Raw genomic sequence first — 25,547 nt, 5'->3', positions numbered from 1 at the left:
GAAGTCTCGATCGATGCATGGCGGGCAAGACGGGATTTTCGCGCGGTTCGAATGATCCGTGCTTAAAAATAAAACCGGGTCATAAGTCGAATTAGATCTCGATATCCAAACGAAGCACGGAATGCTGACTTGGGAGGCCGACAAGACAAGGACTCGTGCTTCGTCATGTAAAGCCTTTCGCGGCATTGAATGTCTTCGATATTTAAAAAGAACACATGGCGAAGTCGATTTCGTAGATAGGTGTCCCCTTCAAAAAAAGGTTTTGACGATGCATGAGTGCGAAGAGAAGTGAGAGAATCTCTTTTGACTTTCTCCTCCTCGGTGTGTTCACACCTCCCTCCACTTCGCCCCCCCAAAACATTTGTCTAACACGATTCTCCATGCACGGCACACGACGATTGGCCGGAAATCGCTGGAATAGACAGTTGGCCGTCCGACCTGATACAACGGTTGAGTCAGTAATTTCCGATCAAAATTGATTGAAAAAATTATATTAATAAATGGTTAAAATATTTATGATTAAATTGATAAAATTGAAAAATTTAGATCTGATTTAACCGATGTAAAGTAAGTTTAGGACTTTTTAAACAATTTTATCTACTTTTCTACTCTTAAAAATGGGTTTTTTTTTTAATTTAAAGCTACTTAGACTGGGTTTTTTTTTTAAACACTGCGAAGCAATTAGTTTTCAGATTGGTTTTTGCTATTTTTTCCGTTTAAGATACCGATTGTTTCGACCCTTAAGCTCATTTCAATCGAAGCGTTTTGTTGAGTTATGTCGGCCAAAATCGAAGCGGACATGACCTCGATTCGTTAAGATGATTACATAAATGAATAGATTGCATCTGAAAGGAGTAGCAACTTTATTTAATATGAGCTTCTTATAGTGGAACCAAGTTAGCTTAATCTGGAATTACACAAATAAACTATTATCTATGGATTCACATTAAGGCCGACGTAGCAGCTAGATGTCGGATCTCAAGCAACGTGATGAAGTTGATACTTTCTATGAATTCCTTAATAAAAGTGATTGTCCTTAATTGCAATTAATTAAGATATTTTGAGTAGGATTAGCGTAATTAATTCAGAACTAATAATGCTTCTTGCAATTCCTACAAAAAAAAAAATTGAAAACAAAAAGATGCTGCTCGCAATTTGGACCACTCTTTCACATTGATGTAGTTTGAGGTAATTTTTTACTCTTCTTTTTTGACCTTTTTCTTTTCCCGGTAGCGTTGAGAGTTGGACTATTATTTAGCACCCGAAACCTTTCGAAACATCAAAATATTGAAACGCGACGTCTTTAAAAATTTAATATATTTTTTTGGAATTCGATATTTTTTTTTGAAAATTTCAGATAAAAAGAGAAACATGTCTTTTTAAGACAAGACATACGGACCATATACGGCGGATAAATGCGAAAAATATAATATTACAAGAATATACTCGTACGTTTCCAATGACATTACATCCGGTCAACGTCATCATATCACGCAACAAGAGAGCAAGATCGCCCGAACGAATAAACAAATGGATTAAAGTATCATTTAACCTTGATCGTGATTAGTCTTAAACGCGTATAGATGATGCCTGAACAAGATCCGCATTGTATTTCTCTAATTAATTAATTAATCGATCAAATTCTTCCTTCGATCAGGACACCATGTTACTTCCGAACCGATGCCGAGATTAAAATAAAAAAAGAAAAATTAAAAAATTTCGGGTCTTTTTCGGGCCGGGCAAGCTGGGTGCTGCTGCAAAGATTTCAACGTTTTACGCTGCTTTTTGACGTTTGAGCAGCAATGCCTGGCAAGCAGGAAAAGAGAGAAGGAATCGTGGCTTTGCTTGTGGAACGATGTTTTGGAGCAGCAGCAGCATCTAGGAAACTCAGCTGCTTGTTTAATGGGAGGGGGACTCAAGTCAAAGCTTTTTAATCATTCCTTACTCGTTCGTTATCGTTGTTAATGTTAGACATGATGCCACCCCTTGCTGTCTAGGGGCCCTACTCGGTGTATAATTTACCCCGAAATCGATCCGAACCGGTACGTGGGTGGACAAGAACGTCGCGCGTAACGCACACGAAAAGGATTAAGAAAAGATAAAAGAAAAGGAGAGGATAGGCTCACGTTTCGAGGCTCAATTCTGAGTAACACTGCGCGTTCACATTGATACGAGACACGAATTCATGCCCCCATATGTTAGCGGTAATCATTTGTATCGCTTACAGAAATGAATGAACGAGAAATATTCGCGTCGTCCACGTAAACATTTAAACATAAATTGTTGTAAAAAATGAAAATATTTTTTATTGACTAATTATTTCAAGCAATACAAGCAATCGATTTCAGGGAAATGCTTTTCAAATCATTCATCTTCCGCAAAAAATACAAACGGAGCCTCAATGCGAACCTGAACCGGAGGGTGGCCGGTAGAGGTTATTGCTCCCCGGCCACCGGCTACTCGACATCAACTTTTTGCTGTAATGTATGGAAATTTCAGTTTTTTGGGAAGAGTTAAATGCGAATTTGTCTTGAATTGAACCCAAAATAGAGCTCTTCTTTCGGAAATCTAAAGCCTCACCAACTTCCAAAGGGAGGCCTTCTAGGGTCAAATTCTTCTAGGGTCAAATTACTCCAATTCGGACCCAAGCTTCCACTCCTTTGGTTCACGTTCAAACAAGCAAAAAGAAGACAAACCCAATTTTCCAACCCTCAAGACCTCCCAAAAACAAAGATAAACTAAAAAATCCTAAGTAGTGATTGGAAGAACAAGGAGGGTCAAATTTCCAATTCTCATGATGACAAACTAATGCGAGAATGATCAAACACTCCAATGGGAAACCTGACACAGCCAGCAAAGACCATGTGACGCTCCTCCTTCAAGAAAGCCCACAAAATTCTCAGCAGGGCTTCGACTCATTGGTGGCTTCGAAAAATGTCTTGGACAGGTCTGTTCTGTAGTCACCCCCTAACGTCAAAACGTCTAGAAGAAATCGAAACATCATGGTAGGGTTTGGTCAGAATCCAATGCCCTCCTCATGCTCTGTCCGTGTTAGTGGACAAGAGATGGAGACCCCCCCCTAGATTTTTCCTGGTCATTTCTGGCCGTGCCCTTCTTCCAGAAGTGATTCAGTTCAAATAAGACCAGCAAAACATAATCTTGACAGAGACCCAAAAATAAGAAAGAACTAAAAACTCTCAGCAAGAATTGTACCGCTTCAAGAACAGTGCTAGTAAGATGATCCGCCTCTCTCGAAAGGAGAGAATATGTACATGTTGATTTGTGTCCTAATGATACAGGGAGGGATGTCAATAGATCAATCTCTTCAATGAAGAGAGCTGCCACCTCTAACATGCACTTCGAGAATCACTGGTTTAGTTTGTCCAGGGGTGCATAGTAAGTAAGTTTGGAGGAAGTCTGTCGATCGAATGGCTCAGCAAGCATGAACCTTGCACCATCGCCCAGCTCATGGATTCGGGTTATATTCATGAGATATGTCAGTGGGGACAAATGGGATCAAGTGAGAGATTTGCCCGCCCATTCCCGTCCTCTTCGTTTTTCTTTGGCCTGCATCCTGTTGAACTTCTCTTTTCCCTTCTCCAAGAGAGGGTCCACAACGACATAATCACTTGGGTCTTCATTACGAGACATTCGGTCCTGCAGATGTATTAGCAAAACTATTTTAATGTATGGGACATTCCAATGTTCAACAAGACGAAATATTTACATTTTAAAGTGCCATTTGCAATAAAAATATCTCTCAGTTGCGCATATTCCATCTTATACCCATACACGACAGCAGACTGCTCAATTTCACATACAACTTAAAGGCCCAACTCGTCATTACTAACAGAACCAGTTTCACACTGAACTTCTTTCGGGAATGACGATGTAGTTTCAACTAAAACTTCCGTTAAATACACTATTAGATACCGGTTGTCCATTGGAAAAATTCTTTCTTGAGCCTCCAAAAGCTGTTGAAAGTTTTACAGAACTCAACATATAGCCATAGACATTGAAAAAGTTAAGCTCACCTTGCCAGGCTCAGGAGCAAATTTCAACTTAACTGACTTCCAGTCAGATAAATCATCATCACCGTCTCCAACCTTGGCACTTGACACCAAAGGTCTTCCCAATACTGACGCCTTGAACGTTTCAAGCTTAGCTAGTACCTTAATAGTGAATAAAAAAATATATTAACAACAGCATACACAGCAAGCACAAGAATATGAAGTAACGAAACACAAATAATTAATCTGATGCAAACTAATCTTTTTTGAAAGTCATATATTATCAAAACACGAATAGAAGCGTTGGATGAACTCAGCAGGTGAAAGTAAGTTAGAAGCCCACAAATAGGAACTCAAGTCATTTAGCAAAAAATGCATCCTGAGTCAATAAATAGTGACTTTGAGCATGAATCATCGGCTCTAGATCTTTTGCTTGTTGATCCAATTCTCTGCAACTATCTGCAAATTTCCTAGAATGGTAACATTGTGAAAATTACAGCTTATTAAATACCTCATCTTCACGTCCTTGAAGCCGGCGCTTTTTCTGTTTTCGCAACTGTCTACCTCGCTCAGCATCATTCAACAGCTGTAAATCTGCATCAGCATTAGCCATTCGCTCAGCTCTGGCTTCAGATCCTATTCCTTTCTTCTTCAAGGAGAGCTTTTCCAACCTTGGTTGATCATCATCGTCATCTTTGTCCCTGGTTAGATAGAATAGATACACCATCAGGTGTTGAATCATGGCTTGATGCAACAATTTCTGACAAATCAGGAATCGGAATATAACTTGCTAGACTTCAATTACAAGGCAGGCCAACCCCCAATTCTAATATATAGTTCTAAAAATTCCTCTATGAATGGCTAAAACTGAGTTCCCGGACGAGAAACTTGCTTTAGGGACCAGATTTTACTAGCTCAATTTTGATCCATTATTTTGCGGAAAGAGGATAATATAGTTAAGATTATCTGGACAAAGAAAAAAACCAAGCTGGAAGCTTCCACATAAAAATACTAAGAAGGCTTAAACATGAATGACTTTAACCCCGCAACTTGTTAAGGTAGTAGATGCATCCTTCGGTCACTAAAAAGTGAAGATGTAAAATGAGAAATAGCATTAAGGTTACTTCAATCTAAATTACGGGTGCACCTAGGCCCAAAACCAGCCTGTAAATGGAATCAAACACAAAAATCAGGAATGGCAGCAATTTGTATTGACTAGCAACAGGTGAGAGAATCAGTTACTATTGAAATTTGCAGCCGATTACATCTCTGTTCCCACAGCACCAAATGCCATTCGCCTCACAGCATCTTAAGCACAGTGACATTTTTAGTCTAAAGTCAAAACACTAAGCCACAACTGTCTTCTAATAAACATAATGCACTATAAGTTGAGGTAAATCTCCTGATTATGAGTGAATTAATTTTTCTAATCATGAGCATCTTCTCCTCAAGGAGGAATCCAGATAGTAAATCACAGGATCTACATCACTTTGTCTCAGTAAACAACAAAAGCCTAGTCACCTAAGGTTCTCAGCCACTAATATCTAAATTAGCACTTTGCAATCACATGTTGTTATTATAAGCAGAGTATGGTGAATACTTGATCCTATAACAGCTTCTCTTTTAAGATATAGTAAAGTTTGTACAAAGAAGGAAGTATGACGAAACCACTGCTCACTGGCAGAGCAAGGTTAAGTAGGACAGACATTTTGAATTATAATGGATAAACATCTACAATTTCCTTAATTTATGAATTAGGTTCTCTCTCTTTACCTTGAAATAGATGTCTCCCGATCCTTTCTGGCAGAAGTCCCTGCATTTCGAGCAATATAGCACAAGTAAGTCGGATTTGATGATGAACTGAGTAAACAACCATGCAAAGGAGCACCTATGCATAATTTCAATTATCTTGTCCTGTCAATGTCACCAGGTAACTTTTAGCAATAATAAGCAGTTCTTATTCTTTATGTCAGTTGACGATAAAGCTTCTCTCGAGAGTCAAATACCTCAAATTGAGTGTAAAGCTCCAAGCAAAATGTGACGAGGAAGAAAAAAGTAAACCAACTTCAAAGAACCAGTATAAAAATTATCAGATAGGTATAACCTTTCTCTCTATAATAACGGTGCGCTCCGAGGTGTGAAGTGGGAGAGAAGGGATTTCAGAACCCTAAAAGCAGAGCTGCACCATGCAATTGTTTCAGGACATTTCAAGAATATCCAAAAAAACAAACTCATTTGTGAAATCTCATGATTGTAATCGTTAGTTTTTGTCCCCTTATGATTCTCCTAAGATATCCTCGATACAAACTACTGAGTTTGATCTTTCTCATAATTGACTCTTGCTTTTTCCTCAAATCATTTCCTAGAAGAAGTATGTGGCTGAAGTGAGACTCATCTTCCCAAAATGTCTACATTTGCTTCACACTAGCAATGTTGTCTACATTTTGCACTTCACAACAATCACTCCACTACACTGCTTTGGTTATAGCCATTGATTGATTCTCTACTCATGATTTTCAGTTCAAAGTCTGATGCCATAAACATAGAAAAAGCAATCTCTCTGAGTGACTATGTTTTCTTTTGTTGACGTCCACAGGAGCAACAGAAAAAAAAGGCAAAAGTCTTCATGTCGGTGCAACAGTAACTTAATAAATGAAACTGCACTATCAGATGTTAATTCAGTACCAGGCAACTTTGGCTTTGGAGGGAGATCACCCAGCTCCTTTCTTTTCTGAAGTATTTGCCTACGCATTCTTGCATCAAAGCTCGCATCATCGTCGTCATCTTCTTCATCATCGGCAATTTCCCTAAATGAATTTGAAAATCCAGATCCGGACTCTTTCTGCAGCTCTTGTTTCTTTGAGCTTAAAGCTTCTCTAACGGATTGGACATCCCTTGCGGTTTTGCCGTCAGAAGAATCCTGCAATTCACAGTTGGCATCACCAAGTGTAAATAATCTATCGAAAAACAAGTATAACAGATAGAAAATGTTGCACCTGCATAGAACAAAACACTGCAAATGCAACCCCCCACTCAGAATGGAGGACCAAGGTTGTCTAAAGAAAAAGAAAAGCTATTCTCTATTTCCCAAGCTATTATACCATAAAACCGACTGTCTAATTACCAATTGTTTACTTGGTATATGATCTTTCAGCAAACGAGGATCATCAAGCACATCGTGACTGCTCTTGATCTTCTGTTTAATAACAACCAATTCTTTCTCCTCCTCTTCAGCTTCCTCTCCAAATGAAAGCAAGTTCAGCTTTCTACAAAGAAATAAGACAATTATATTCTTGAATAGCTGTGGGGGAAGTTATGGATATCCCTGCATTAGTCATATCATATAAGTGAAGAACATCTTACTTTACAGCCTTTTTCTTTGGTTCTTTATTTTGAACATCAGGTACAGTTGGAACCAAAGACCTCACTGATGCTCTAGGAACAATATCTTCAAAAGGGTTCCAGAGTACCTGGTGTAGTGAATTGTTATACCAAAAAAAAAAAAAGGCGATTAAGGTCGCTGAGAAGCAGGCAGAACCAACATAAGCGGGTTGATAAAACAAACAGCGAGCAAACCATCATAGAAATCTGGATTTGGAATAGACCTCTGAGGAGCAACATCATGCTGTTCCTCTAGTTACAATTCTTCAAAGACTCTTAGAAGCATGACAAGAACCTACCTCCACTGAGATTATTTTGGGGGGTGGATCCAACGGGCGATCACTCTTGTCAGTTTCGAGCTCAGCTAGTCCACTAAGATTGTATACTGAATCACCAGTTACCTGGAAAAGCAGAAAATTATCAAGCGACTCGCAATCTACACATCGCTCATGACTCGTCACACGTTTACCTTTCCAAAAATGGTGTTCTTTCGGTCAAGCCAGTCACATCGATCCAATGTGATAAAAAACTGACTCCCATTGGAGTGTGGTGATCCCGCATTGGCACAAGCCACCAAACCTCTGTGTTTGAACCTCAAACGTGAATGGAACTCATCAGCAAACACGTCCCCATAAATACTTTCGTCACCTGAAATCACCACACTTGCTGATGTCAGTGGAAAATCCACGTCAAGGAATTTCTCATCCAACATACACAGAACCAATCTAGCTCACGCATCGCCACGTAAACCCTAAATAAGCAGGGTGTACAGGTCCAAAATCCACTTCATTCATCAAAAAGCCAATTGCTTCGGGGAACTAAGAAGACTAGCCGTCAAAGCAAATCCGATTCCACACTGCTAATACCAAAACCCAATACTTTCCCAGCAATTTCCACTCCAGGAACAAGCAAATAAACCTCACATCTAAAAAGAGCTCTCGACCGAATTAAACAATCAGCGATGTGCTGTTGCCTGAGGCGTAACCCAATCTTCAGACTTCATCCAATCTCTAGTGTCACGTGAACTAATGCAACAGAACAGCAACAACACATCAGCCATCACCATCACCAGCAGCAACAACTACCGACAAAACCCTCTACCGCTAACACACCAAACCTATTGGTTTTGCTCAAAATCCCTGCAATTTCATTTCAATAGAGCGACAGAAAGAGAGAGAGAGAGAGGGGGGGAGGACCTGTGCCGGAGCCAGTAGGATCGCCACCTTGGATGAGGAAGTCCTTGATGATGCGGTGGAAGATGGTGTCGTCGTAGTAGCCTTCGAGGCAGAGCTGAACGAAGTTCCTCACGGCCTTGGGCGCTTCTTTCGGCCAGAGCTCGATGTCGAGCGGGCCGTGCGTCGTGTGCAGCACCACCTTCCCCTTCGTCGGCGGCTCCAACACGTACACCGTCGACATCTTCTACCGGAACTCCGCCGGAGCTCCGTGCCGTGACCTCGGCGCAGGCGAATCTCCGATTCGGAGAATCCTCTCCCCGACCGCGATTTCCAGGGTTTTCTGGAGCATCGGCTGTGGAAGAAGAAGACCCAAACGACGCCGTCAGCCGCCGGTCCCTGAAATGTTGTCCTTGAAATTTTTTGTCTTTTTCAATTAAGCCCCCCCGATCGTATAATTTTTTTCACATTGCTCCTTTCGCCAAACACATGATCGAAACCGATGAGGCCACGTAGCGTCGACCGGACCGATTAGTGACGTGGAATTAAGAACATCGGTTAATTAAATCACATCATTTGATTTGGATTAAGCGCCTGCCCAAATTGTACTCGTGCCCAAAACTGTGTACGATTCATATGTGTACAACATACTGTCATCGGCAAATTAGAGTGAATTTACGTAGGGATAATGACACAAATGATCTTTGAATTTTGGGCTAATGTGCAATTAGAGGTGAGCAGTTCTAAGCTCCATACAGGTTCCACCAGAAACCTGAAACCTACCAATCAGAACAGGTTTTTCGTTTTTCGAAACTTGGAACTTACCGTACATACCTTATAGCATAGAACTTATCTTGTTACAGGTTCCAGGATCGGTTCCAAGATCTATCAAAATTCCATATGTGTTATTAATTGAAAGATTGTAGTGAATATCATCACTTTTAATGACCACTATTTGCTACTACAATCCACTGACCATAAAATTATATTTAGATACGCGAAGCATATAAAACGTTAACAAAATAAAAGTCTTAGTCATAAAATGAAAACTCAAACTAATAATTCTAAATAATACACTCATCGTCAGACGCCATGGAATACCATATGATCGCGCAAAGACATAGACAAAAAAAAAAACACAACATTCAGGTTTTAGGTGTCAAGTTCCAGGTTCTAGGTTCCATTTACCTAGAACTTGAAACTTACTTGTCAAAACAGATTCCTCAATTTTTTGAACTTGAAACCTACCATGCATACCTTGGAACATGAAACGATAGGTTCTCATCGGATCGGTTTTCAGGTTTCAAATTCTACCCTGGAACCGTGCTTACCCTTATATGCAATGTGGTCATCAAACTTTCAATTTGCTCAATCTGATCCCTGCATTTTTGCTTAATGTGCAATACCATTTATAAAACTTTTAATTTGTTCGATATAATCCTTGAGTTTTTTGTATATGTTCCAACTGATCCCTGGATTATATGAAAATGTTCAATGTTATCCCTGAACTTAAATTAATGGAAGAATAATATTAAATATTTTGTATAATCTAAGAACTAGTTTGAACATGTACCAAGAATTCAGGATTCACATCGAATAATTTAAAAGTTCAAGTACGACATTACACATTAGGTTAAAATTCAAGTACCGCATTGAATAAATTAAAACTTCATGGACCGTATTAGTTCAAAGATCATTTGCATCATTTTCCCATTTATGTAATAAGCTCTCACATTTTTTAAAATAGATAAATTTCTGGGTAATTTATAATAATAAAAAAACAATTCATCCAAGCGAAAAAAAAAGCAATTAGCCGCACTGTCTTGTCCGTCCAAAATGGACTGGACAAGTGGTGACGTGTCAATTTACCTAATCAATTATGCATCCAGAAAATAACGACCTGGTCAAACTGCCAAAAATAGGTCTAAAGCTTGGCGCGCAAATTAGGTAAAGTTCGTTAATGTCGCCGATGTCCGTTAAGGAAAAGAAACGCAGAAGACCCTCAGGCCACAGGCACAATGAGCTTTCACCTCATTTGTCAGCCTCTTTTCCCAAACCAACTCCCCACCGGGGGCCTCGGCCGCAACCCCGGGAGCGGCTCTACCACCCCACGAGGAGATAGGACCGACGCCGGCAGCAGCCGCCCCGGCCGCAGCCCCGTCCCCCGCTCGACGGTCCGCGAGATGGCCTCGTCCCAGCTGTCGTCCGACCACAGTGCCGCCGCCGCGGGCACTGCCACCGTGGCCGTGGCCATCGACAAGGACAAGAACAGCCCGCACGCCGTGCGGTGGGCCATCGACCATCTCGGGGCCAACGGCTCGGTTATGACCCTGATCCACGTCAAGAACAAGAACTCGCAACACAGTAGGTACCCTCGATCTCTCTCTTCGGTTTCTCGAATTCACAAGACGAAAAAATGAGGATTGTGAATGAATTGGATTTCGCGCTCCAACTATTCGGTTTTTGTTCACACTTGAGATTTTATGAATGTTGGTTCAGCAATCGCTCCTGGCACTGATGCTGTGGGAGACCCAGCGGACGGAGAATCGCGAGATCTTTTCGCTATGTACCGGGGATATTGCGCTCGAAAAGGGGTATGCCAGTTTCTCGTTTTCGTGCACAAATCAAACATTTCACGTGTCGAAGTATGAGTGTCTAGATTAAGTCATGGTTCGGATTTCGGTTTTTGAGATTCTGGACAATCCGTGAATATCACAGCTCTGGACATCAACATGGCATCAGGTTTCTTTATTTACTTTCTCATATAATTGAAGCTGATGTTCCATGAATAGCTTTTAGATGGGGTAGCATTTGGTTTTGAACATCTATCACTTTTACTTAAGTTCGATAGACAAGAAATGGCAAAATGGTTGACGGAAGATTCTTACTGGGAAATGGATGGCGATTGATGAACGCAAACAAATCAGATTCACTCTCAGGGTAAAACTTGCTGTAGGTTCAAATAAATGAGGTGATCATTGAGGAGAATGATGTTGCCAAAGGCCTTCTGGAATATATCGCAAACAACTGCATCACTAGCATTGTCATGGGCGCAGCGAGTCGGAACACTCTAGCCAGGTCTCTCTCTCTCTCTCTCTCTTTCCCTATCAAACAGTGACGAAAAAATTAAGTTAGTTCTCTTTTTCTTGGACCTTAGAAAGCTGAAGTACACCGACGTGTCATCCTCCGTTTCGAAATCCGCGCCTGACTTTTGTAGCGTCTACGTGATTTCAAAAGGGAAGGTAGTATCGGTCCGGCAAGCGCGGCGGCCTGTGGTAAACACCGCGACTCCCCCTAGACAGCCAAATTCTCGCTGCGTCTCTCCTATTTATTCGCCAGAACAGATCAAGCTCCAGGACGCAGCCAGGTAGTAGATACTGAATTAGGCCCTTACTCTTTAGAAAATGTACCTCTTCATGCATTATTAGATGTGGAAATTACAGTCAATGAGTTATTGCATGTTGATAGAACACGAGATTATGTGGATGCATGAGATTGTTTCATGTGACTAAAAGTATTTATGCATTTCAAATCGAGCGATGCTCACCAATATCTAAAATAGGAGACTCATCAGAAGTGTCGTAAAGGACCTTTCTTAGAAGTCAAAGTGGCAAGTTTCGTTTGTCCTAATGTTGTTTGATAAATCAGAGGAAACGGCAGGGGAAGAAGAAGAAGTACAGGATCGGATATGATGAGTATGGGAAACGAGAGGAACCGAGTTGCTGCAGTGAACCTGTCGGTAGACAATCTTGACCTCCGTGGGCTCAGTTCTTCGTCACAGCGAAATTCTATGTCCGACGACAGTGATATTTCGGAGTCTCTTTCTTTTGGATCGATGGATTTGGCGGGCCAGAACTTGGATTTCAGCATGGTGGACTCGGATTCGCTAGCATCTTCGTCAATCTCTCAATCTTCTGTAAGTACAACCCTCTAGAGAATTGTGAGTCACCGCATCAATGTCTAAGCGCCAAAGTTCGCAATCATCTTTTCAAAACGTCCAATCCAATTTTCACAATCTGAGCGTAATACCTTTACAGCGAGAACTAGAGGCCGAAATGAAAAGACTCAGGCTTGAACTTAAGCAAACCATGGACATGTACAGCACTGCTTGCAAAGAGGCCATCTCCGCCAAAAAGCAGGTAAAGTTATGTCTTCAAATTTTAATGCACGGATGACTTTCTTGATAGTTCATCAGATACAGATACCCTTTGTGCCCGTCAGTTGGTTTTGTGTCTATATTTATCTAGACGATATTTTACTAAACTTTCCAAAATATTTGATATATACACCAACTAGGTCTGCTAGAGAGTGGTAATTTGGGAAGCCTTCCTTCACTCGTTATATTCTCATTCTGCGATATTAATTATTGACAAATACTCGAAAAAGCCCTCTAATTAACAGTAAAAGAATTTGCACTTGGGGATGGATGAAAATAAGTTACAATTACTTAATGTGAGATTGAGACTGATGCATATCTTCCTATCTTGCGGTTAGGAACTTCTTGATTAGTGTTGTAAATACATCATGTTAATTTGCTGTTAGATCATTCTATAATTGGCAATGAACATATTGGACATGGAATTTGGTTAAGCTTTTCGCATTTCACAGGTGCCCCTTTTTGAAGCTATTGAAAAGGTATCGAGTGTAACTGACAGGATCATGGGGATTGTATTGTTTTTTTGTAGGCTGAAGAGCTTCATCTGTTGAAGATTGAAGAAGCTCGTAAGTTCGAGGAAGCCAGGCTTGCAGAAGAGGCAGCTCTCGCTCTTGCCGAGATGGAAAAGGCTAAGTGCAAAGCTGCCATTGAAGCAGCAGAGAAGGCGCAGAAGATGGCTGAAATGGAGGCACAGAGAAGGAGACAGGCTGAGATAAAAGCCAAGCTAGAGTCGAAAGAAAAGGTTCGAGCACTGAGTGCTTTGCACCAGAATGATTCCCGATACAGGAAATACACCATACAAGAAATTGAGGAAGCAACCGACAAATTCTCGAAGACTAATAAGATTGGTGAAGGCGGATATGGGCCGGTATACAAGGGAAAGCTCGACCACACGCCTGTAGCGATCAAGGTATTACGACCTGATGCTGTTCAAGGGAAAAAGCAATTCCATCAAGAGGTAAACAAATTTTTGTCTGGTTGCTTGCGTTCAACAGATGCACACACAAAAAGAAAACATAGTTTTCATTGGATTTGTTCATCAGTACGCCCGAGGAATGAGAATTAGTAGCTTTGATTAATCTCTATTCGTACTAAGATCTTCTGGCTTGAACGAATGCATCTCTGGAGGCATCAGTTTTAGAATCTCCGAATGTGAGGAAACGACACGCTTGGGGGAGTAGGTGGAGTGACCCACACTATTTAAAACAACATATTTTCAGCAGATTTATACGAAACATTTCTGTTCTATGCCATTTTATCTCATAAAGCTAATTTCTTATGCCAAAAATGTAGGTCGAGGTTCTGAGCTGCATGAGACATCCAAACATGGTCCTCCTTTTAGGAGCGTGCCCTGAGTATGGATGCTTGGTGTACGAATATATGGACTTTGGCAGTCTAGAAGACCGCCTATTTCGAAAAGGCAAAACCCCTCCGATTTCGTGGCATAAGCGGTTTGATATAGCATCTGAGATCGCAACAGCTCTTTTGTTTCTCCACCAATCCAAGCCTGAGCCCCTTGTTCATAGGGACCTCAAACCAGCCAACATCCTCTTAGACCGTAATTACAAGAGCAAGATTAGTGATGTGGGCCTAGCGAGGTTGGTCCCGCCTGCTATAGCAGATAGTGTTACGCAATTTCACATGACTTCGGCCGCAGGAACATTTTGTTATATAGATCCAGAGTATCAACAGACGGGCAAATTAACCACCAAATCAGACGTGTACTCCTTTGGGATAATGTTGCTTCAAATAATCACAGCTCGACCCGCAATGGGGCTGTCCCACCATGTTAGAACTGCCATCGAGAAGGGAACGTTCAAAGAGATGCTCGATCCAGCAGTGCCAGATTGGCCAGTGGAAGAGGCTTTAGCATTTGCTAAAATGGCTCTAATGTGCGCAGAGCTGCGAAAGAAGGATAGACCTGATCTTGGAACGGTTGTATTGCCAGAGCTTAACCGGCTGAGGGATTTTGGAAGCAACTTAGAAAGTAGCAGTGGTAACAGTCCCAGCCATGGACCTAGCTCTCCCACCGTTGTAAGCCGTGGACCAAGTTCTCCAGTTTTAAGTCTTCGTCAGGTATGACTAGACACTAAGCTTGGTTTTGTTTATAGCTTTCAACAAGTTAAATGGATGCATCCTACATCACATCTGATCCTCATCGCTTGGACGGACAGAAACATGAACTGAGAACTAATCAGAACAACTGACATGGATTTGCATTTGATACGCATCAAAAAGCTGGGACAGATGATTTTCTGTTTATATTTTGTTTTCTAGTTACCTTGTAAAATATCACTTTTTTAGGCCTTTCCTTCTTTCATGGAAATTCTTCTCAATTTGTGTGCAAAATATGACGAGGGAAGGCGGGTTTAATAACAAATATGCATGCATACAGTCATTGAGAATAGCTGTGAAAAAGCTGAAACTCGAAACTATTCATTAAGAGATTGGCATCCACTTGACTGAAGAATTATATCCATTACACTCCTTTAGACATAATATAAGGAGAGTAAAAGGGAAAAGCTGTTCTTAACCATAACATCTTCCTTACTTATAATGTTGCATTTATACTAGAATCAATAGCGTTTCAAATAAGTTTCGTCTTTGTTTTGTATGTTGATATCGTGCTGGCATCTATATAGGGTCTGTCATATGAGACTTCAACTGATGGAAACGATGGATGAATGAATGCATATGCGAGCAAGGATGACATCGACCAATCTTGAAGAACTCACAGTTTCAGGACTCATCACACAAAAAGCTACATGGTATGCAATGATCCTGGTCCTGCTATTACCCAATCAGATTAAACTGTGAAGATCATTTTTTTGGAGGCTTGTTGATATTAGAAAACAGTTCAGTGAGGAATGTGTATACTTAAGCTTTTTTCAGCAGACAATTACTACCGCTTGAAATCAAAATTTTTGTGCTACCTGCATTGACCGAAGGCAGCTTTTCTATTTGCTCTTGGAATGAATTTGCCTTCTAGGTGTTCCTTATGACGAGTATCGACACCGCATTTCTTCCAAGTTTCTTGGCCTTATCATGTCTTCTCGTGATTTTATTTTTTGTGGTAATCATTCTAACAATCAGGTTGCCGAGACTAAGTTACATGTTTTTAGACTAGGTTTCTTGAGATTTTCAATTGAAAAAACATTACTTATGTAATGTGATGATGCCAACCTCTAATTCAATTGAATACAAACAAGATTTCCCTAGAATCAGGAATGGAAGTGGAATGTTGGAGGCCAACCTTCCAAAGAGAAGCATAAGAATAAAGAAGAATAAAAGCAAAAGGTGTGTCTGTGTGGCTAGGACCTGATGCACAAAACGAGGTGATTGGGTTGTGATATGTGAGAGTCAAAAGCAAAAAAGCAACAGCATCTGTCCAGCAACTTTCACTTAGGATTCCACTCCATGGGAATAAAAGGGGATTAAAAGAATAGACACTTTTATCTCTGGGGGTCTCTAAATTCTGTCCTTTCATGTAATAAAGCCCCTTTTTCTGGGTCCTCGCAATGATTCATTTCTTGACGGTCCAACATGGTGATTCTTTCTCTGATTATCTGATAGACATCATTCTTGACTTGTAATCTTGGTGTTTCATATCCAAAGGAGGAGATAACTCTGTCATAGAGGGATCAATAATTGACTGGCGAGAAGCTCCAGAGAGAGCACATTGCCGGGCCAATCCATGCGAATCATGCGTGAGTACGGTCCCACAAGATCTAACGACGATATTTGATCCCTTCTATGAAAACAACTTTAGACGAACATTTGCATCCAAATATCAGCCCAACTATGCGCGCGGCATTGAGTAGAAATTTGTCCCCATGTCCCCACTCTGTCCTGCCCTGTGGGTGAGCTGCGTCTCCCATTCACACATAAGGCATCAAGGCTAAAATCTGTGCAATCACATCCATAAATTTAGGGCACAGTGCAATAGTCAAGGCACTTTTGACAATGCTGTCTCACTCGTAGAGTGCAATTTTCAAGAAATTTGAAGGGAAAGTTCTTGGGAGTAGCGCCCTACTTTGGCCGAATTAAACTAAGAAAAGAAGCCACAACACCCCGCAAAAAGGGTGCATCTGAATTCAACTTTTTGAATCTTCTCTTAGTGGTTAATCCAAAACCGAACAGATAAAACTTCCATTAAGTAATGAACTAGAGACTCCATTTGGCTCCTCTTCCACACCAGACAGAGGGAGAGAGAAGAATCCAGCTTTACAAAGAAACACACACCAGCTAAGGAGTGCAAAAGGGGTATCTTGCCACTCATCATAAAGTCACTCACCAAAAAGGACAAGATAAGCACAAGCACAACAGTGTAGTTTCTTGAGTTCACACCTTCTGGTGAATCGCCATACCAAGCAGCTTCTTCTCTTCTTCTCAAGCTTATGCCAGCTGAAACATCATCAAGAAGATGAGTTGGACTTGTCTCAGGTTGAGCTCATTCGGGTCTCCATTGGTACTCAAAGTTGGAATCTTCAGTGCACTGCTCTGGCTCACAGGTGGAGTGACTTCACAGGGCCAAATGCCCCTGACCACACCCACTACTGGCGTAGTTTGCATCAGTGATTGTGCCACTTGCCCTGTCATTTGCTCATCCCCTCCTCCACTCTCAATGCCAACATATCAGCCTCCGCTGCCACCGCTCCCGACGCTGCCCTCACCGCCGCTGCCGCCGCTCCCGACGCTGCCCCCACCACCGCTGCCTGTCCACCACCATCATCCTCCGCCCGAGTCTCACTATTACTCCTCGCCGCCGCCACCATCGCTGGAGCCTCTGCCGCTGACCCCTCCCGGCCCGCCTCTGCCAACACTGCTGCCGCCGCCCGAGGCGCCGTCGCTCTACCCTTCGTGGAGCGCTCCGCCGCCTCCTTTTAAGTACTCCAACAATGCACCTTCTGGTCCTGGGATTCCAGGAACGGGAATGGGAGGGCATGATTACTCTTATCCTTACTACTATTTCAATGCCTCAGAAGCTGCTTCTTTAGCTGGTCATTGTCACTTCTTTATGTTGTTGTTGTTGTTGTTGTTGTTCTTCCTTGTTATATGATCTTAGGATATGGTTGAGAGGGCATAGCCAGAGCGCAAGAATTTATTCACTAAGTTTGGTGCTTGTAAGTTCTGGATGCTAGCTGTTCATAAAAGTTTCTTTGTAGTTTATGTTGCAAGCTGCAAATTGGCCCTTTTTGAGACACTTCGTCAAATTTTTTGCCACCGTGCTCGGCTCGGTGTTTTTCCGAGTTCTAGTTGCGTCCGAATAATTCGAATAGCTAATTGAGTTGAGCTCTGAGTATACTGGCACTAACTCCAGTAGCTGGAAAGGCATGCCATCAAGACTTTACTCATATATCTCATGTGTGTTGGTTAAAAAGCATGAACTAATGGACACCCTTGAGTTAGACAATTCGAGTTATCTTTAGTCACATGGGTCCTTCAAGCATTCGTGCTTTGTTTAAGCGTTTTCCATGAATGTTCGACGTGTTATCAAGACATGTCTAAGTAATAAGTGATCCGACGAATAGACAATAGATAATGTACATTTCTTATCATACGTATCCGACAACATTCATTTGGATCGGTACCAACACGTTAACATGACAGCGCGGAATAAACATCAGATGATCATGAGCTCATTGAACACTCTACCTTTATTTGAGTTGCCTGATATCTGAATGCATTCACTTCCCTTTTCTTTTCCTTTCGACAATAGTAGACAGGGCAAAGAAGAAAGGACAGAAAGAAAATGAGGAGGGGCTCATTGGTGAGTTTGTGTGGGCCTTGTTGGGCCCGCTAGAAACTATTATATTACTTCTGCTTCAGGAGACCCCAGAAAGAACATGTGAAATGACCAGCCCGGAAGACTAGATTGCATTACCTAAAACTCTTCTTCATTCCGTCCCCATGACTATTCTGGCCATTGGCACCTGCTAACTAAAAGTGATGGACATTATTATGGATGATCACATTACACCTGTAACTTTAATGTTAGGCCATTTCTGTTTCCAACAAATTGAGATACAGCAAAATTAAAGTTTCTTTGTGATTTCATGTAAAAATGATTCATTTTGTATATGAAACGAAAAAAAATTTATGATGATCGATTATGTTCAAAAGCGTCGGAGCAAAAAATATAGGGATAATGACACAAATAGTCCATGAACTTTGGCCCAATGTACAGTGTGATCCATGAACTTTTAATTTGTTCTGTGTAGTCCTTTGACTTTAACGCAATGTGCAATATGGTCCTTGAACTTTCAGATTGTTCAATGTAGTCTCTAAACTTTTGGTACATGTTCAACTTAGTTCCTGAATTATACAAAAATGTTCAATGTTGTCCCTGAACTTGAATGAATGGAAAGACAACATTGAAAATTTTCATATAGTTCAAGGACTAAACTAAACATGTACCAAAAGTTAAAAAATCACATTGAACAAGTTGAAAGTTTAGGGACCACATTGTACATTGGGTTAAAGTTCAAAGACCATTTATGTCATTTTCCCAAAAATATATGAAGCGTAAAAAGTTAGAAAACAATATCGACATGGACTCGTAAAATTTTCTTATGTAAGGATAAAATTACATAGCTCTACACCTCCAAATGTTTTAACAAAATGCCATGCAAATGCATCATAGATTGTATTGTAATCTACAATTTACAATAATAAGTGATAAAAGAGAATTTTCGGGTCTAAGTTAAGTAACCAAATAAGAAAATGTTACAAAGTTTTCTCGTAATATATACATGATCAATGCTCAAATCCAACAGTTTCTCATTAAGTGCTTAGCAACAGCAACTTTTCCTGAGGCAATCATCAACATGACCCTAGTAAGTTAATTTTTTTGGTCAATTGATTTTAGTGATTGGTGTCACATGTTTTTCTTCACTTGAACTATCTTACCTCTTTGAATTGAAATTATCTTACCTCTTTGAATTAACCATGTTTGCTAGATAAATTACAAATTTATTATCTCGAAAAATGAGCAGCTAACCCTTTTCTATCTAAAGATGAATATCACAAGATTCAAACAAAAAATCGCCCTTTGATTGGTGTTGATTATAAATAACATTGAAGTTATAAACAATCAAGGATGAGAATCAATAGGATTAGATCAGAATCAAGGAAGAACAAACCCAATCAATCTTAACAATAGTGGAAGAAAAACCCACAATCAAACTCTTCAATTAGAACAACATTTTTGCATCTTTTTTTTTTTTGGTAACCGAGGATCCGCCACCATTCCCGGGGGACGAGCCCGCACAGGTAATCGGGGCGCCTATATCTCGGGGGAGACTAGCCCAGCAACCCACCGCCAGGGCCCCCACATTTTTGCATCTTTTTTTTTTTTTTGGTAACCGAGCTGTCCGGGCCAGCTTACGCGCACCTCGACTATTCCTCGGGGGAGACTAGCACAGCAACCCACCGCCATGGCCCCCCACATTTTTGCATCTTTTGTCGCCACATTTTGGGATTTTCACATTCAATGTTCGAAATTGAATTAATTAGTAAGTAATAATTGTACCATTAGGATTGGCATCAAGACATAAACATTCCTCTATAGCATATTTGTAAATATCAACACATCTCCATTGTAATTGAACTTTTCTCTTCAGAACGTAATGACTTGGTTTCTATATTTCACTTTCCATCAAGCAAATGATCATACAATATTAAGAAGTGGTCGAAGGTCTTTCATCCTCTTCTTTTTTGGTGTAAAATGTCGGTATTATAAATCACATGAAATACAGCAACCTAGGGGCATCCCCATCATTACAAATAGTGCTAATAACTCGAAAAGATGGAGGTAAAATTACAACACTTCATCGTCTCAAGGTACAAATTTTCTGTCCATATAGTAAAGCTTAAACAAGTGCTCTGAGAATCCAGTGATAATATAACACATCAATGAAGATAAATTGCTAACTTAAGTAATAGCATCATCGAGAGTAATGCAGCCAACATGAGTTCTGAGCTATGTTCAGAACAATGAACATTCATGCCCTATTTGACATCCATTCTAATTCCATATATCCAAAAAGAGAGATGGCTCTGCACCACCGAGGTGCATGATCCAATCAGCAAGAAAGCATTTTCAGATTGCAAGTACATGAAGATACACTTATTATGCCATCACAAGATTCTGGATATGATCTTGTCACTCGCTACTTTGCTGCTGATCTTATAGTGCTCTAGCTCGCCCTTAGTTCGTTTGAGACTGAGAGTTCTAACTTATGAGAGTACTTCAGTCACAATTGGTCCATATGGGTTGTGAAACTATATACCTGCAAAATCGACCAGATCCTCCTTAACTATGGAAAGGTCAATCCAGCAAATTAAATCCTATGAATGAATCCTTTTTTTCCACTGGAGTGTTCATTAAGAAGAATTAAACTAACAGTAAAGATTAACAAAATACAGAAAATGAGCAAGGGAAGGCTAAAAAAGATATGGACATACTGATACTTTGGGGAAAAAAAGATCTCAAACATTTGGATGTAAAGGAAGATGTGGCAAGCTACGAAAATGCAATCGTGTGAAAAGATCCATGTAGTGAAACAAGCTAACCAATGGGAAAGGGCTTGTTGGTTATTGTTAGAACAAGAAAAGGTAAACATAATCCTAAATAATAGGAGAAAGTTTATTCAATCAATCAACTTTTTGATACATTAATTCAATTAGATTAAGAATATGGAACCTTTTTGAGGCCCTGTATCAAGACATATACCAGATAGGTCATTCCCAGAATCACAAAGACAACCGGTCAACCTATGATACGCTAATTAATTCCATGTTCTTCCCCATTGATTTGTAAGTTTTGTAGAGCCATAGGGCAAGGGTAACCAGTCATTTGTTAAGTGAGATCTATTTAATCTAATTAAAGTGAAACACCCACTCATCGTTATTTTAGCCAAGAATCTTATTCTCAGAAAACAAAGTGATCTCTCTATTGGCTTAATGTAATATTGACTCCAATGGTACCAATTGACAAAATAATTAATCAAATCTCATCAGTAAAGCCCACAACATGTAAAACCACTTAATATGAAATGACCTAAGAAATCTTAGATTTCATTAGACTGATGAATTAATCCTGCAACATTAGAGAGAGAGAGAGATCTATTACATCCCAAAAGCCAAAATGAAAATGAAAAGAGAAATTGCGAAGGACTAATGCTAGGTATTTTAAAATTGACACACAACGCAAACATGTTATAGAAAATGACGTGAGAGACTACAAATGAGCATTTAAAATGACAGATAATCTGTCATATCACTTAGGATATCAATTCTTGTAAATCGGCCTTAGCATAACTAGCATTACTGAACCAGAAAAATAAAGATATACAAGTAGCGAACAAGATGAAACTATAAAATACAATACAATATAAAAATGTTGCAAGTTTACCTCAGGATCAATTGAAATTGCCACTCCTGTAAAGAACCCATCTCAAAATGCATCACCCTGCAAAAACCCAAAAAAGGAAAATGGAAAAGGAAAAACTCCAACATAAACAATGTAAAGAAGAAGGTGAAATGAAATATGATTGAAAGGAGAAGAAGAATAAACTGATAGATCTGATTCTTCTGGGGAATCTACAACCTTGGAGATGGTTTTTCTGAAACAGGAAGTCTAGATCTGCTAAAACTCAAAAACACAGAACCAAAAGAACAAAAAACAAAAAACAAAAAAGATCTCACTACTCACTAATAAATTATTTGAGGAAGACAGAATTCTTGGACACTGTAATTTTTGGATGGTGAAAGTACAGACCTTTTGTCATTTTAAGTACCGAAAAAAGTACAAGAGCAGGATCTATCGGTCAGTTACACAAAAAAAAAATTAAGGGGAAAAATTTTGTTATTAAATTCAATTCAACCCTAGCTTCTTCCATTTCGCTGGGGGCAAATTATCAGCTGCGTATAAAAGTACAAACATAGAAGATCTGGTAAAACCCAAAAAAGAAAACATATGTTCACTGAGGTTGTACTTTGAAACCTTAAAACAACTACAGCAAACAAAAAAGATGCAAGGTTTTCTGGGCAGATCAAGCACACAACAGGCAGAGAAAATGCATCACAAATTCACACATGCACACAACAGGCAGAGAAAATGCATCACAAATTCACACATGCATAAACAAGAGAAGAGCAAAAACAGAGAGAGAGAGAGAGAGAGAGAGAGAGAGAGAGAGAGAGAGAGAGAGAGAGAGAGAGAGAGAGAGAGAGAGAGAGAGAGAGAAGGGGGTGACAGACAGAGAGTGAGCACACAGAGCTTCGAGCATGAATTAAGACATGCAAGAAAGAGTACCATGTGTGCTCACTCTCTTCTGTCACCTCCCTTGTTTACCCCAGATCGATCTGTCCACTCCGTCGAATCTGGCGTGCATCATCTTCCTCAGATCCTAACTCCCTCACTCTGCGTTACTGTTCTATTAGAGAGGAACAAGGGATTGTGATGATTTGATGCTGTGGAGGAACAAGCTTAGCGTGATGGTGTTTATATAGATGGAGAGAGAGAGAGATGGTGGCCGGGCACAGCATAAATGGGGCTTCTTCTTTCATTGGTTGCCCTAATATTTTATTGCTAATCACTCCCCCACAGAGAGAGAGAGAGAGAGAGAGAGAGAGAGAGAGAGAGAGACCACGTAGGTGAAAAGGATATTTTCCAACATCTCGTCCATCCAATATAAAGTATCGACAATACAAAGAGGAAATAGTCTACTTGTCTTCTTCACTTGAAAAAATTGAGTTCGATCACAATTGTTTTTATAAGCATAATTCAATATTAGGGTTTTGCTCAAAAGTGTTCTCGGCACTTGTTAAGCAGACTACTTAAGAAAAATTTACAGTTTTCAGTGCATTATCGTTAAGCGGAGATATTTGTACACCCTTTTTGGCTAAATACACCAATGTTTTTAAAGATGAATGACAAAAATAACTTTTGATTGGGACATCCAGTTAATTATGAGATAAACCTATCTATTTGGTATCTCTCTTTCCTCCCTTTTTTCAATCTCATAGTCAGCATTTCACCGTTTACTTGGTCTCTTTTTCTTTTTTGTTTCCTTGATGTGCATTCACCATTCCACATGAAGATCAATAATCCTAACATTCTTCGCTGTAAGCTTCTTCGTTATTGATGCCATTACATTCCCCTTTCCTGATCGAATTCTCTACTTAAACATGATCTTCTTGTTATCTAATCATGCGGATAAAGTTTCAATGACCACGGTCCAAATTGCACAGTAGAAGCTAACGTACTGAGGAGTTGATCGAGCTTAGGGAGCACAAAAGGAAAGAAAAAAAGACCAAGAAACTGCAGATAAGACCCATGATTTTGGGAAGAGGAAAACAACAGGGAATGAAAAAGATAGCACTGTCAATCCAACTCAACCTGGGAAGACCATATCCATAAATACATGTTTGACTGGATCTTTCAGTCAAGGGCTATTGCCATCAAGCGTCTTTAGTGCACAGCTTGTCGTCAAGTGATTGATCTGGGATATGAATTTAAGGCTCGTTTATCTCAATCACGGTTACCAATGCGTCTAGTGATTCGACATGTATCGGCCCCCAATCCCCACGCTAGTCCTTCCTGCGTTCATCACGTTCGCTTTCTTCAAGTCATATCGATGCTTTTCACTCGTTCATGTGCCTGTGGAGATAGATAGATGGGTTGGGTTTGTCCAGTCATCCGGCTCCATCAAAAAACTTTCATACAACCTTATCAAATTTCTATGTCTTCGACATCAACTAAGGTTTAGGGCTATAAGGTTCGAGGCAATTTGAGTTTGTTCTATGCGTACCTAGATCATCCGTGGGTGCTCTACAGTTTTAAGTAAAAGTTAGGCCAAAAGTGAAAATGGATTTGATGGTTTTAAGTAAGAAAATAAGGATAAGATTTTTTAAAAATGAAATATACGATACATAAAAGTTATAGATTTGTCACCTCATCATTTGGGAAATTTGGCTTTTCATTATTAATATCTAATTGCTCTTTACTTCTTTTTTACATTGAAAGTTGAAAACAAAGGTATTTTAATCATTTAAATGTGGATACCAAATTTAACGTTTGCTTTATATGTAGTATAGGTAATAACTTGATTGTCAAAGAAACCTAAGACTTTCACTACAATGACCTTATACCACTACAATTGCAACACGAAAATATTTCTTTGCTTAAGTGTATGCCAACACTATTACAATGCGTTGCCTAGGAGACAGCATTAGGCACCAAAGAGCGCAAATGCTGTGATAGACTTAATCATTAGGCAACAACAATCAAGAGCAAAGCCTTAAAAGGGTAAAAGTAGGCGTGAAGAAGTCGGGCACTAACTCTGATACCAAAATGCGAGAGATTTCAATCCTTTAGTCTCTGTGTTGTTGGGTTGATATGACATGTTATGTCATTTAATCAACTTTTACAAGATGACTAGAAAACAAAATTACGTGTCGGGGAGTGTCAATATCATTGTTCTATTGACTTTTGGAGATTCGGTAAACAATATAGAGTTTTGGAGTAATTGGAATGGCATACTCAATTTGACGATATTCCGTCTATGCTAAATTGCAAATCTTGAAGATACTACAAGCAAAGGTAAGAACCTCTTGCTCTTTCTGGAAAATATTTTGGATTATTAAAGATGCCTTCATCTACTATTTTATCATGTGTCCAAACAGATTCACATCAATTCCACTCGATTTTATAGAAGAAGACTTTGCGTTTGAATCTTGAAATCCTCCCTCAGTCTCTCATCAAAGTTCAAATTTCCATTCTTCGAACTTCTGGAAAGAAACCATAAACTTGATGTAAAAGAT

The 25,547-nt window shown here is 40.0% G+C and overlaps 3 protein-coding genes and 1 long non-coding RNA gene across 5 annotated transcripts; 2 read left to right on the top strand and 2 right to left on the bottom strand.

The window, feature by feature from the left end:
* Nucleotides 1-3,176: 3,176 nt before the first annotated feature.
* On the bottom strand, nt 3,177-8,952 carry LOC115671217 (peptidyl-prolyl cis-trans isomerase CYP57). The gene is made up of 10 exons (XM_030592718.2): nt 8,588-8,952; nt 7,861-8,039; nt 7,691-7,792; nt 7,374-7,480; nt 7,135-7,276; nt 6,696-6,930; nt 5,784-5,823; nt 4,522-4,711; nt 4,035-4,172; nt 3,177-3,657 (listed from the first exon to the last, which is right to left on the bottom strand). Exons 1-10 carry the CDS (start codon nt 8,805-8,807, stop codon nt 3,517-3,519), a joined length of 1,494 nt encoding a protein of 497 aa, XP_030448578.1. The 5' UTR covers nt 8,808-8,952; the 3' UTR covers nt 3,177-3,516.
* A 1,629-nt stretch (nt 8,953-10,581) lies between these two features.
* LOC115671109 (U-box domain-containing protein 51-like) lies at nt 10,582-15,666 on the top strand. The gene is made up of 9 exons (XM_056320935.1): nt 10,582-10,927; nt 11,063-11,157; nt 11,520-11,641; nt 11,721-11,930; nt 12,212-12,479; nt 12,601-12,702; nt 13,249-13,677; nt 14,013-14,795; nt 15,362-15,666. The coding sequence occupies exons 1-9, from the start codon at nt 10,582-10,584 to the stop codon at nt 15,401-15,403; spliced, it is 2,397 nt and encodes a 798-aa protein (XP_056176910.1). The 3' UTR covers nt 15,404-15,666.
* A 1,131-nt stretch (nt 15,667-16,797) lies between these two features.
* On the top strand, nt 16,798-17,918 carry LOC115670956 (leucine-rich repeat extensin-like protein 3). The gene has a single exon (XM_030592374.2). The coding sequence runs from the start codon at nt 17,143-17,145 to the stop codon at nt 17,776-17,778; it is 636 nt and encodes a 211-aa protein (XP_030448234.1). The 5' UTR covers nt 16,798-17,142; the 3' UTR covers nt 17,779-17,918.
* Nucleotides 17,919-20,527: 2,609 nt separating this feature from the next.
* Nucleotides 20,528-23,345, bottom strand: LOC130140739 (uncharacterized). 2 transcript variants are annotated; one of them, XR_008818736.1, is made up of 3 exons: nt 23,038-23,345; nt 22,135-22,191; nt 20,528-21,010 (listed from the first exon to the last, which is right to left on the bottom strand). It is a non-coding gene; the product is annotated as an uncharacterized LOC130140739 (long non-coding RNA). The 2 variants fall into 2 exon arrangements; XR_008818735.1 differs by lacking the exon at nt 23,038-23,345 and having other exon boundaries at nt 22,135-23,002.
* Between the last annotated feature and the right edge of the window lie 2,202 nt (nt 23,346-25,547).

The sequence above is a fragment of the Syzygium oleosum genome, unplaced genomic scaffold (genome assembly GCF_021117445.2).
Source record: "Syzygium oleosum isolate NSW1041296 unplaced genomic scaffold, Sole_v2.1 Sole_v2.21, whole genome shotgun sequence".
Classification (NCBI taxonomy): Eukaryota; Viridiplantae; Streptophyta; class Magnoliopsida; order Myrtales; family Myrtaceae; genus Syzygium; species Syzygium oleosum.
This window is presented reverse-complemented; position numbering and strand designations above follow the sequence as displayed.

What these genes read in the sequence shown, in the direction of transcription:
- LOC115671217 (XM_030592718.2), bottom strand. Translation starts at nt 8,807, where the DNA reads ATGTCGACGGTGTACGTGTTGGAGCCGCCGACGAAGGGGAAGGTGGTG. An exon ending in TCCAAAGCCAAAGTTGCCTG is followed by an intron (nt 5,824 to 6,695) that starts GTACTGAATTAA and finishes CTCGAAATGCAG; the next exon opens with GGACTTCTGCCAGAAAGGAT. An exon ending in TTGCTCCTGAGCCTGGCAAG is followed by an intron (nt 3,658 to 4,034) that starts GTGAGCTTAACT and finishes ATACATCTGCAG; the next exon opens with GACCGAATGTCTCGTAATGA.
- LOC115671109 (XM_056320935.1), top strand. Translation starts at nt 10,582, where the DNA reads ATGAGCTTTCACCTCATTTGTCAGCCTCTTTTCCCAAACCAACTCCCC. An exon ending in GAACAAGAACTCGCAACACA is followed by an intron (nt 10,928 to 11,062) that starts GTAGGTACCCTC and finishes ATGTTGGTTCAG; the next exon opens with CAATCGCTCCTGGCACTGAT. An exon ending in CAGTTTTAAGTCTTCGTCAG is followed by an intron (nt 14,796 to 15,361) that starts GTATGACTAGAC and finishes GCATCTATATAG; the next exon opens with GGTCTGTCATATGAGACTTC.
- LOC115670956 (XM_030592374.2), top strand. Translation starts at nt 17,143, where the DNA reads ATGAGTTGGACTTGTCTCAGGTTGAGCTCATTCGGGTCTCCATTGGTA.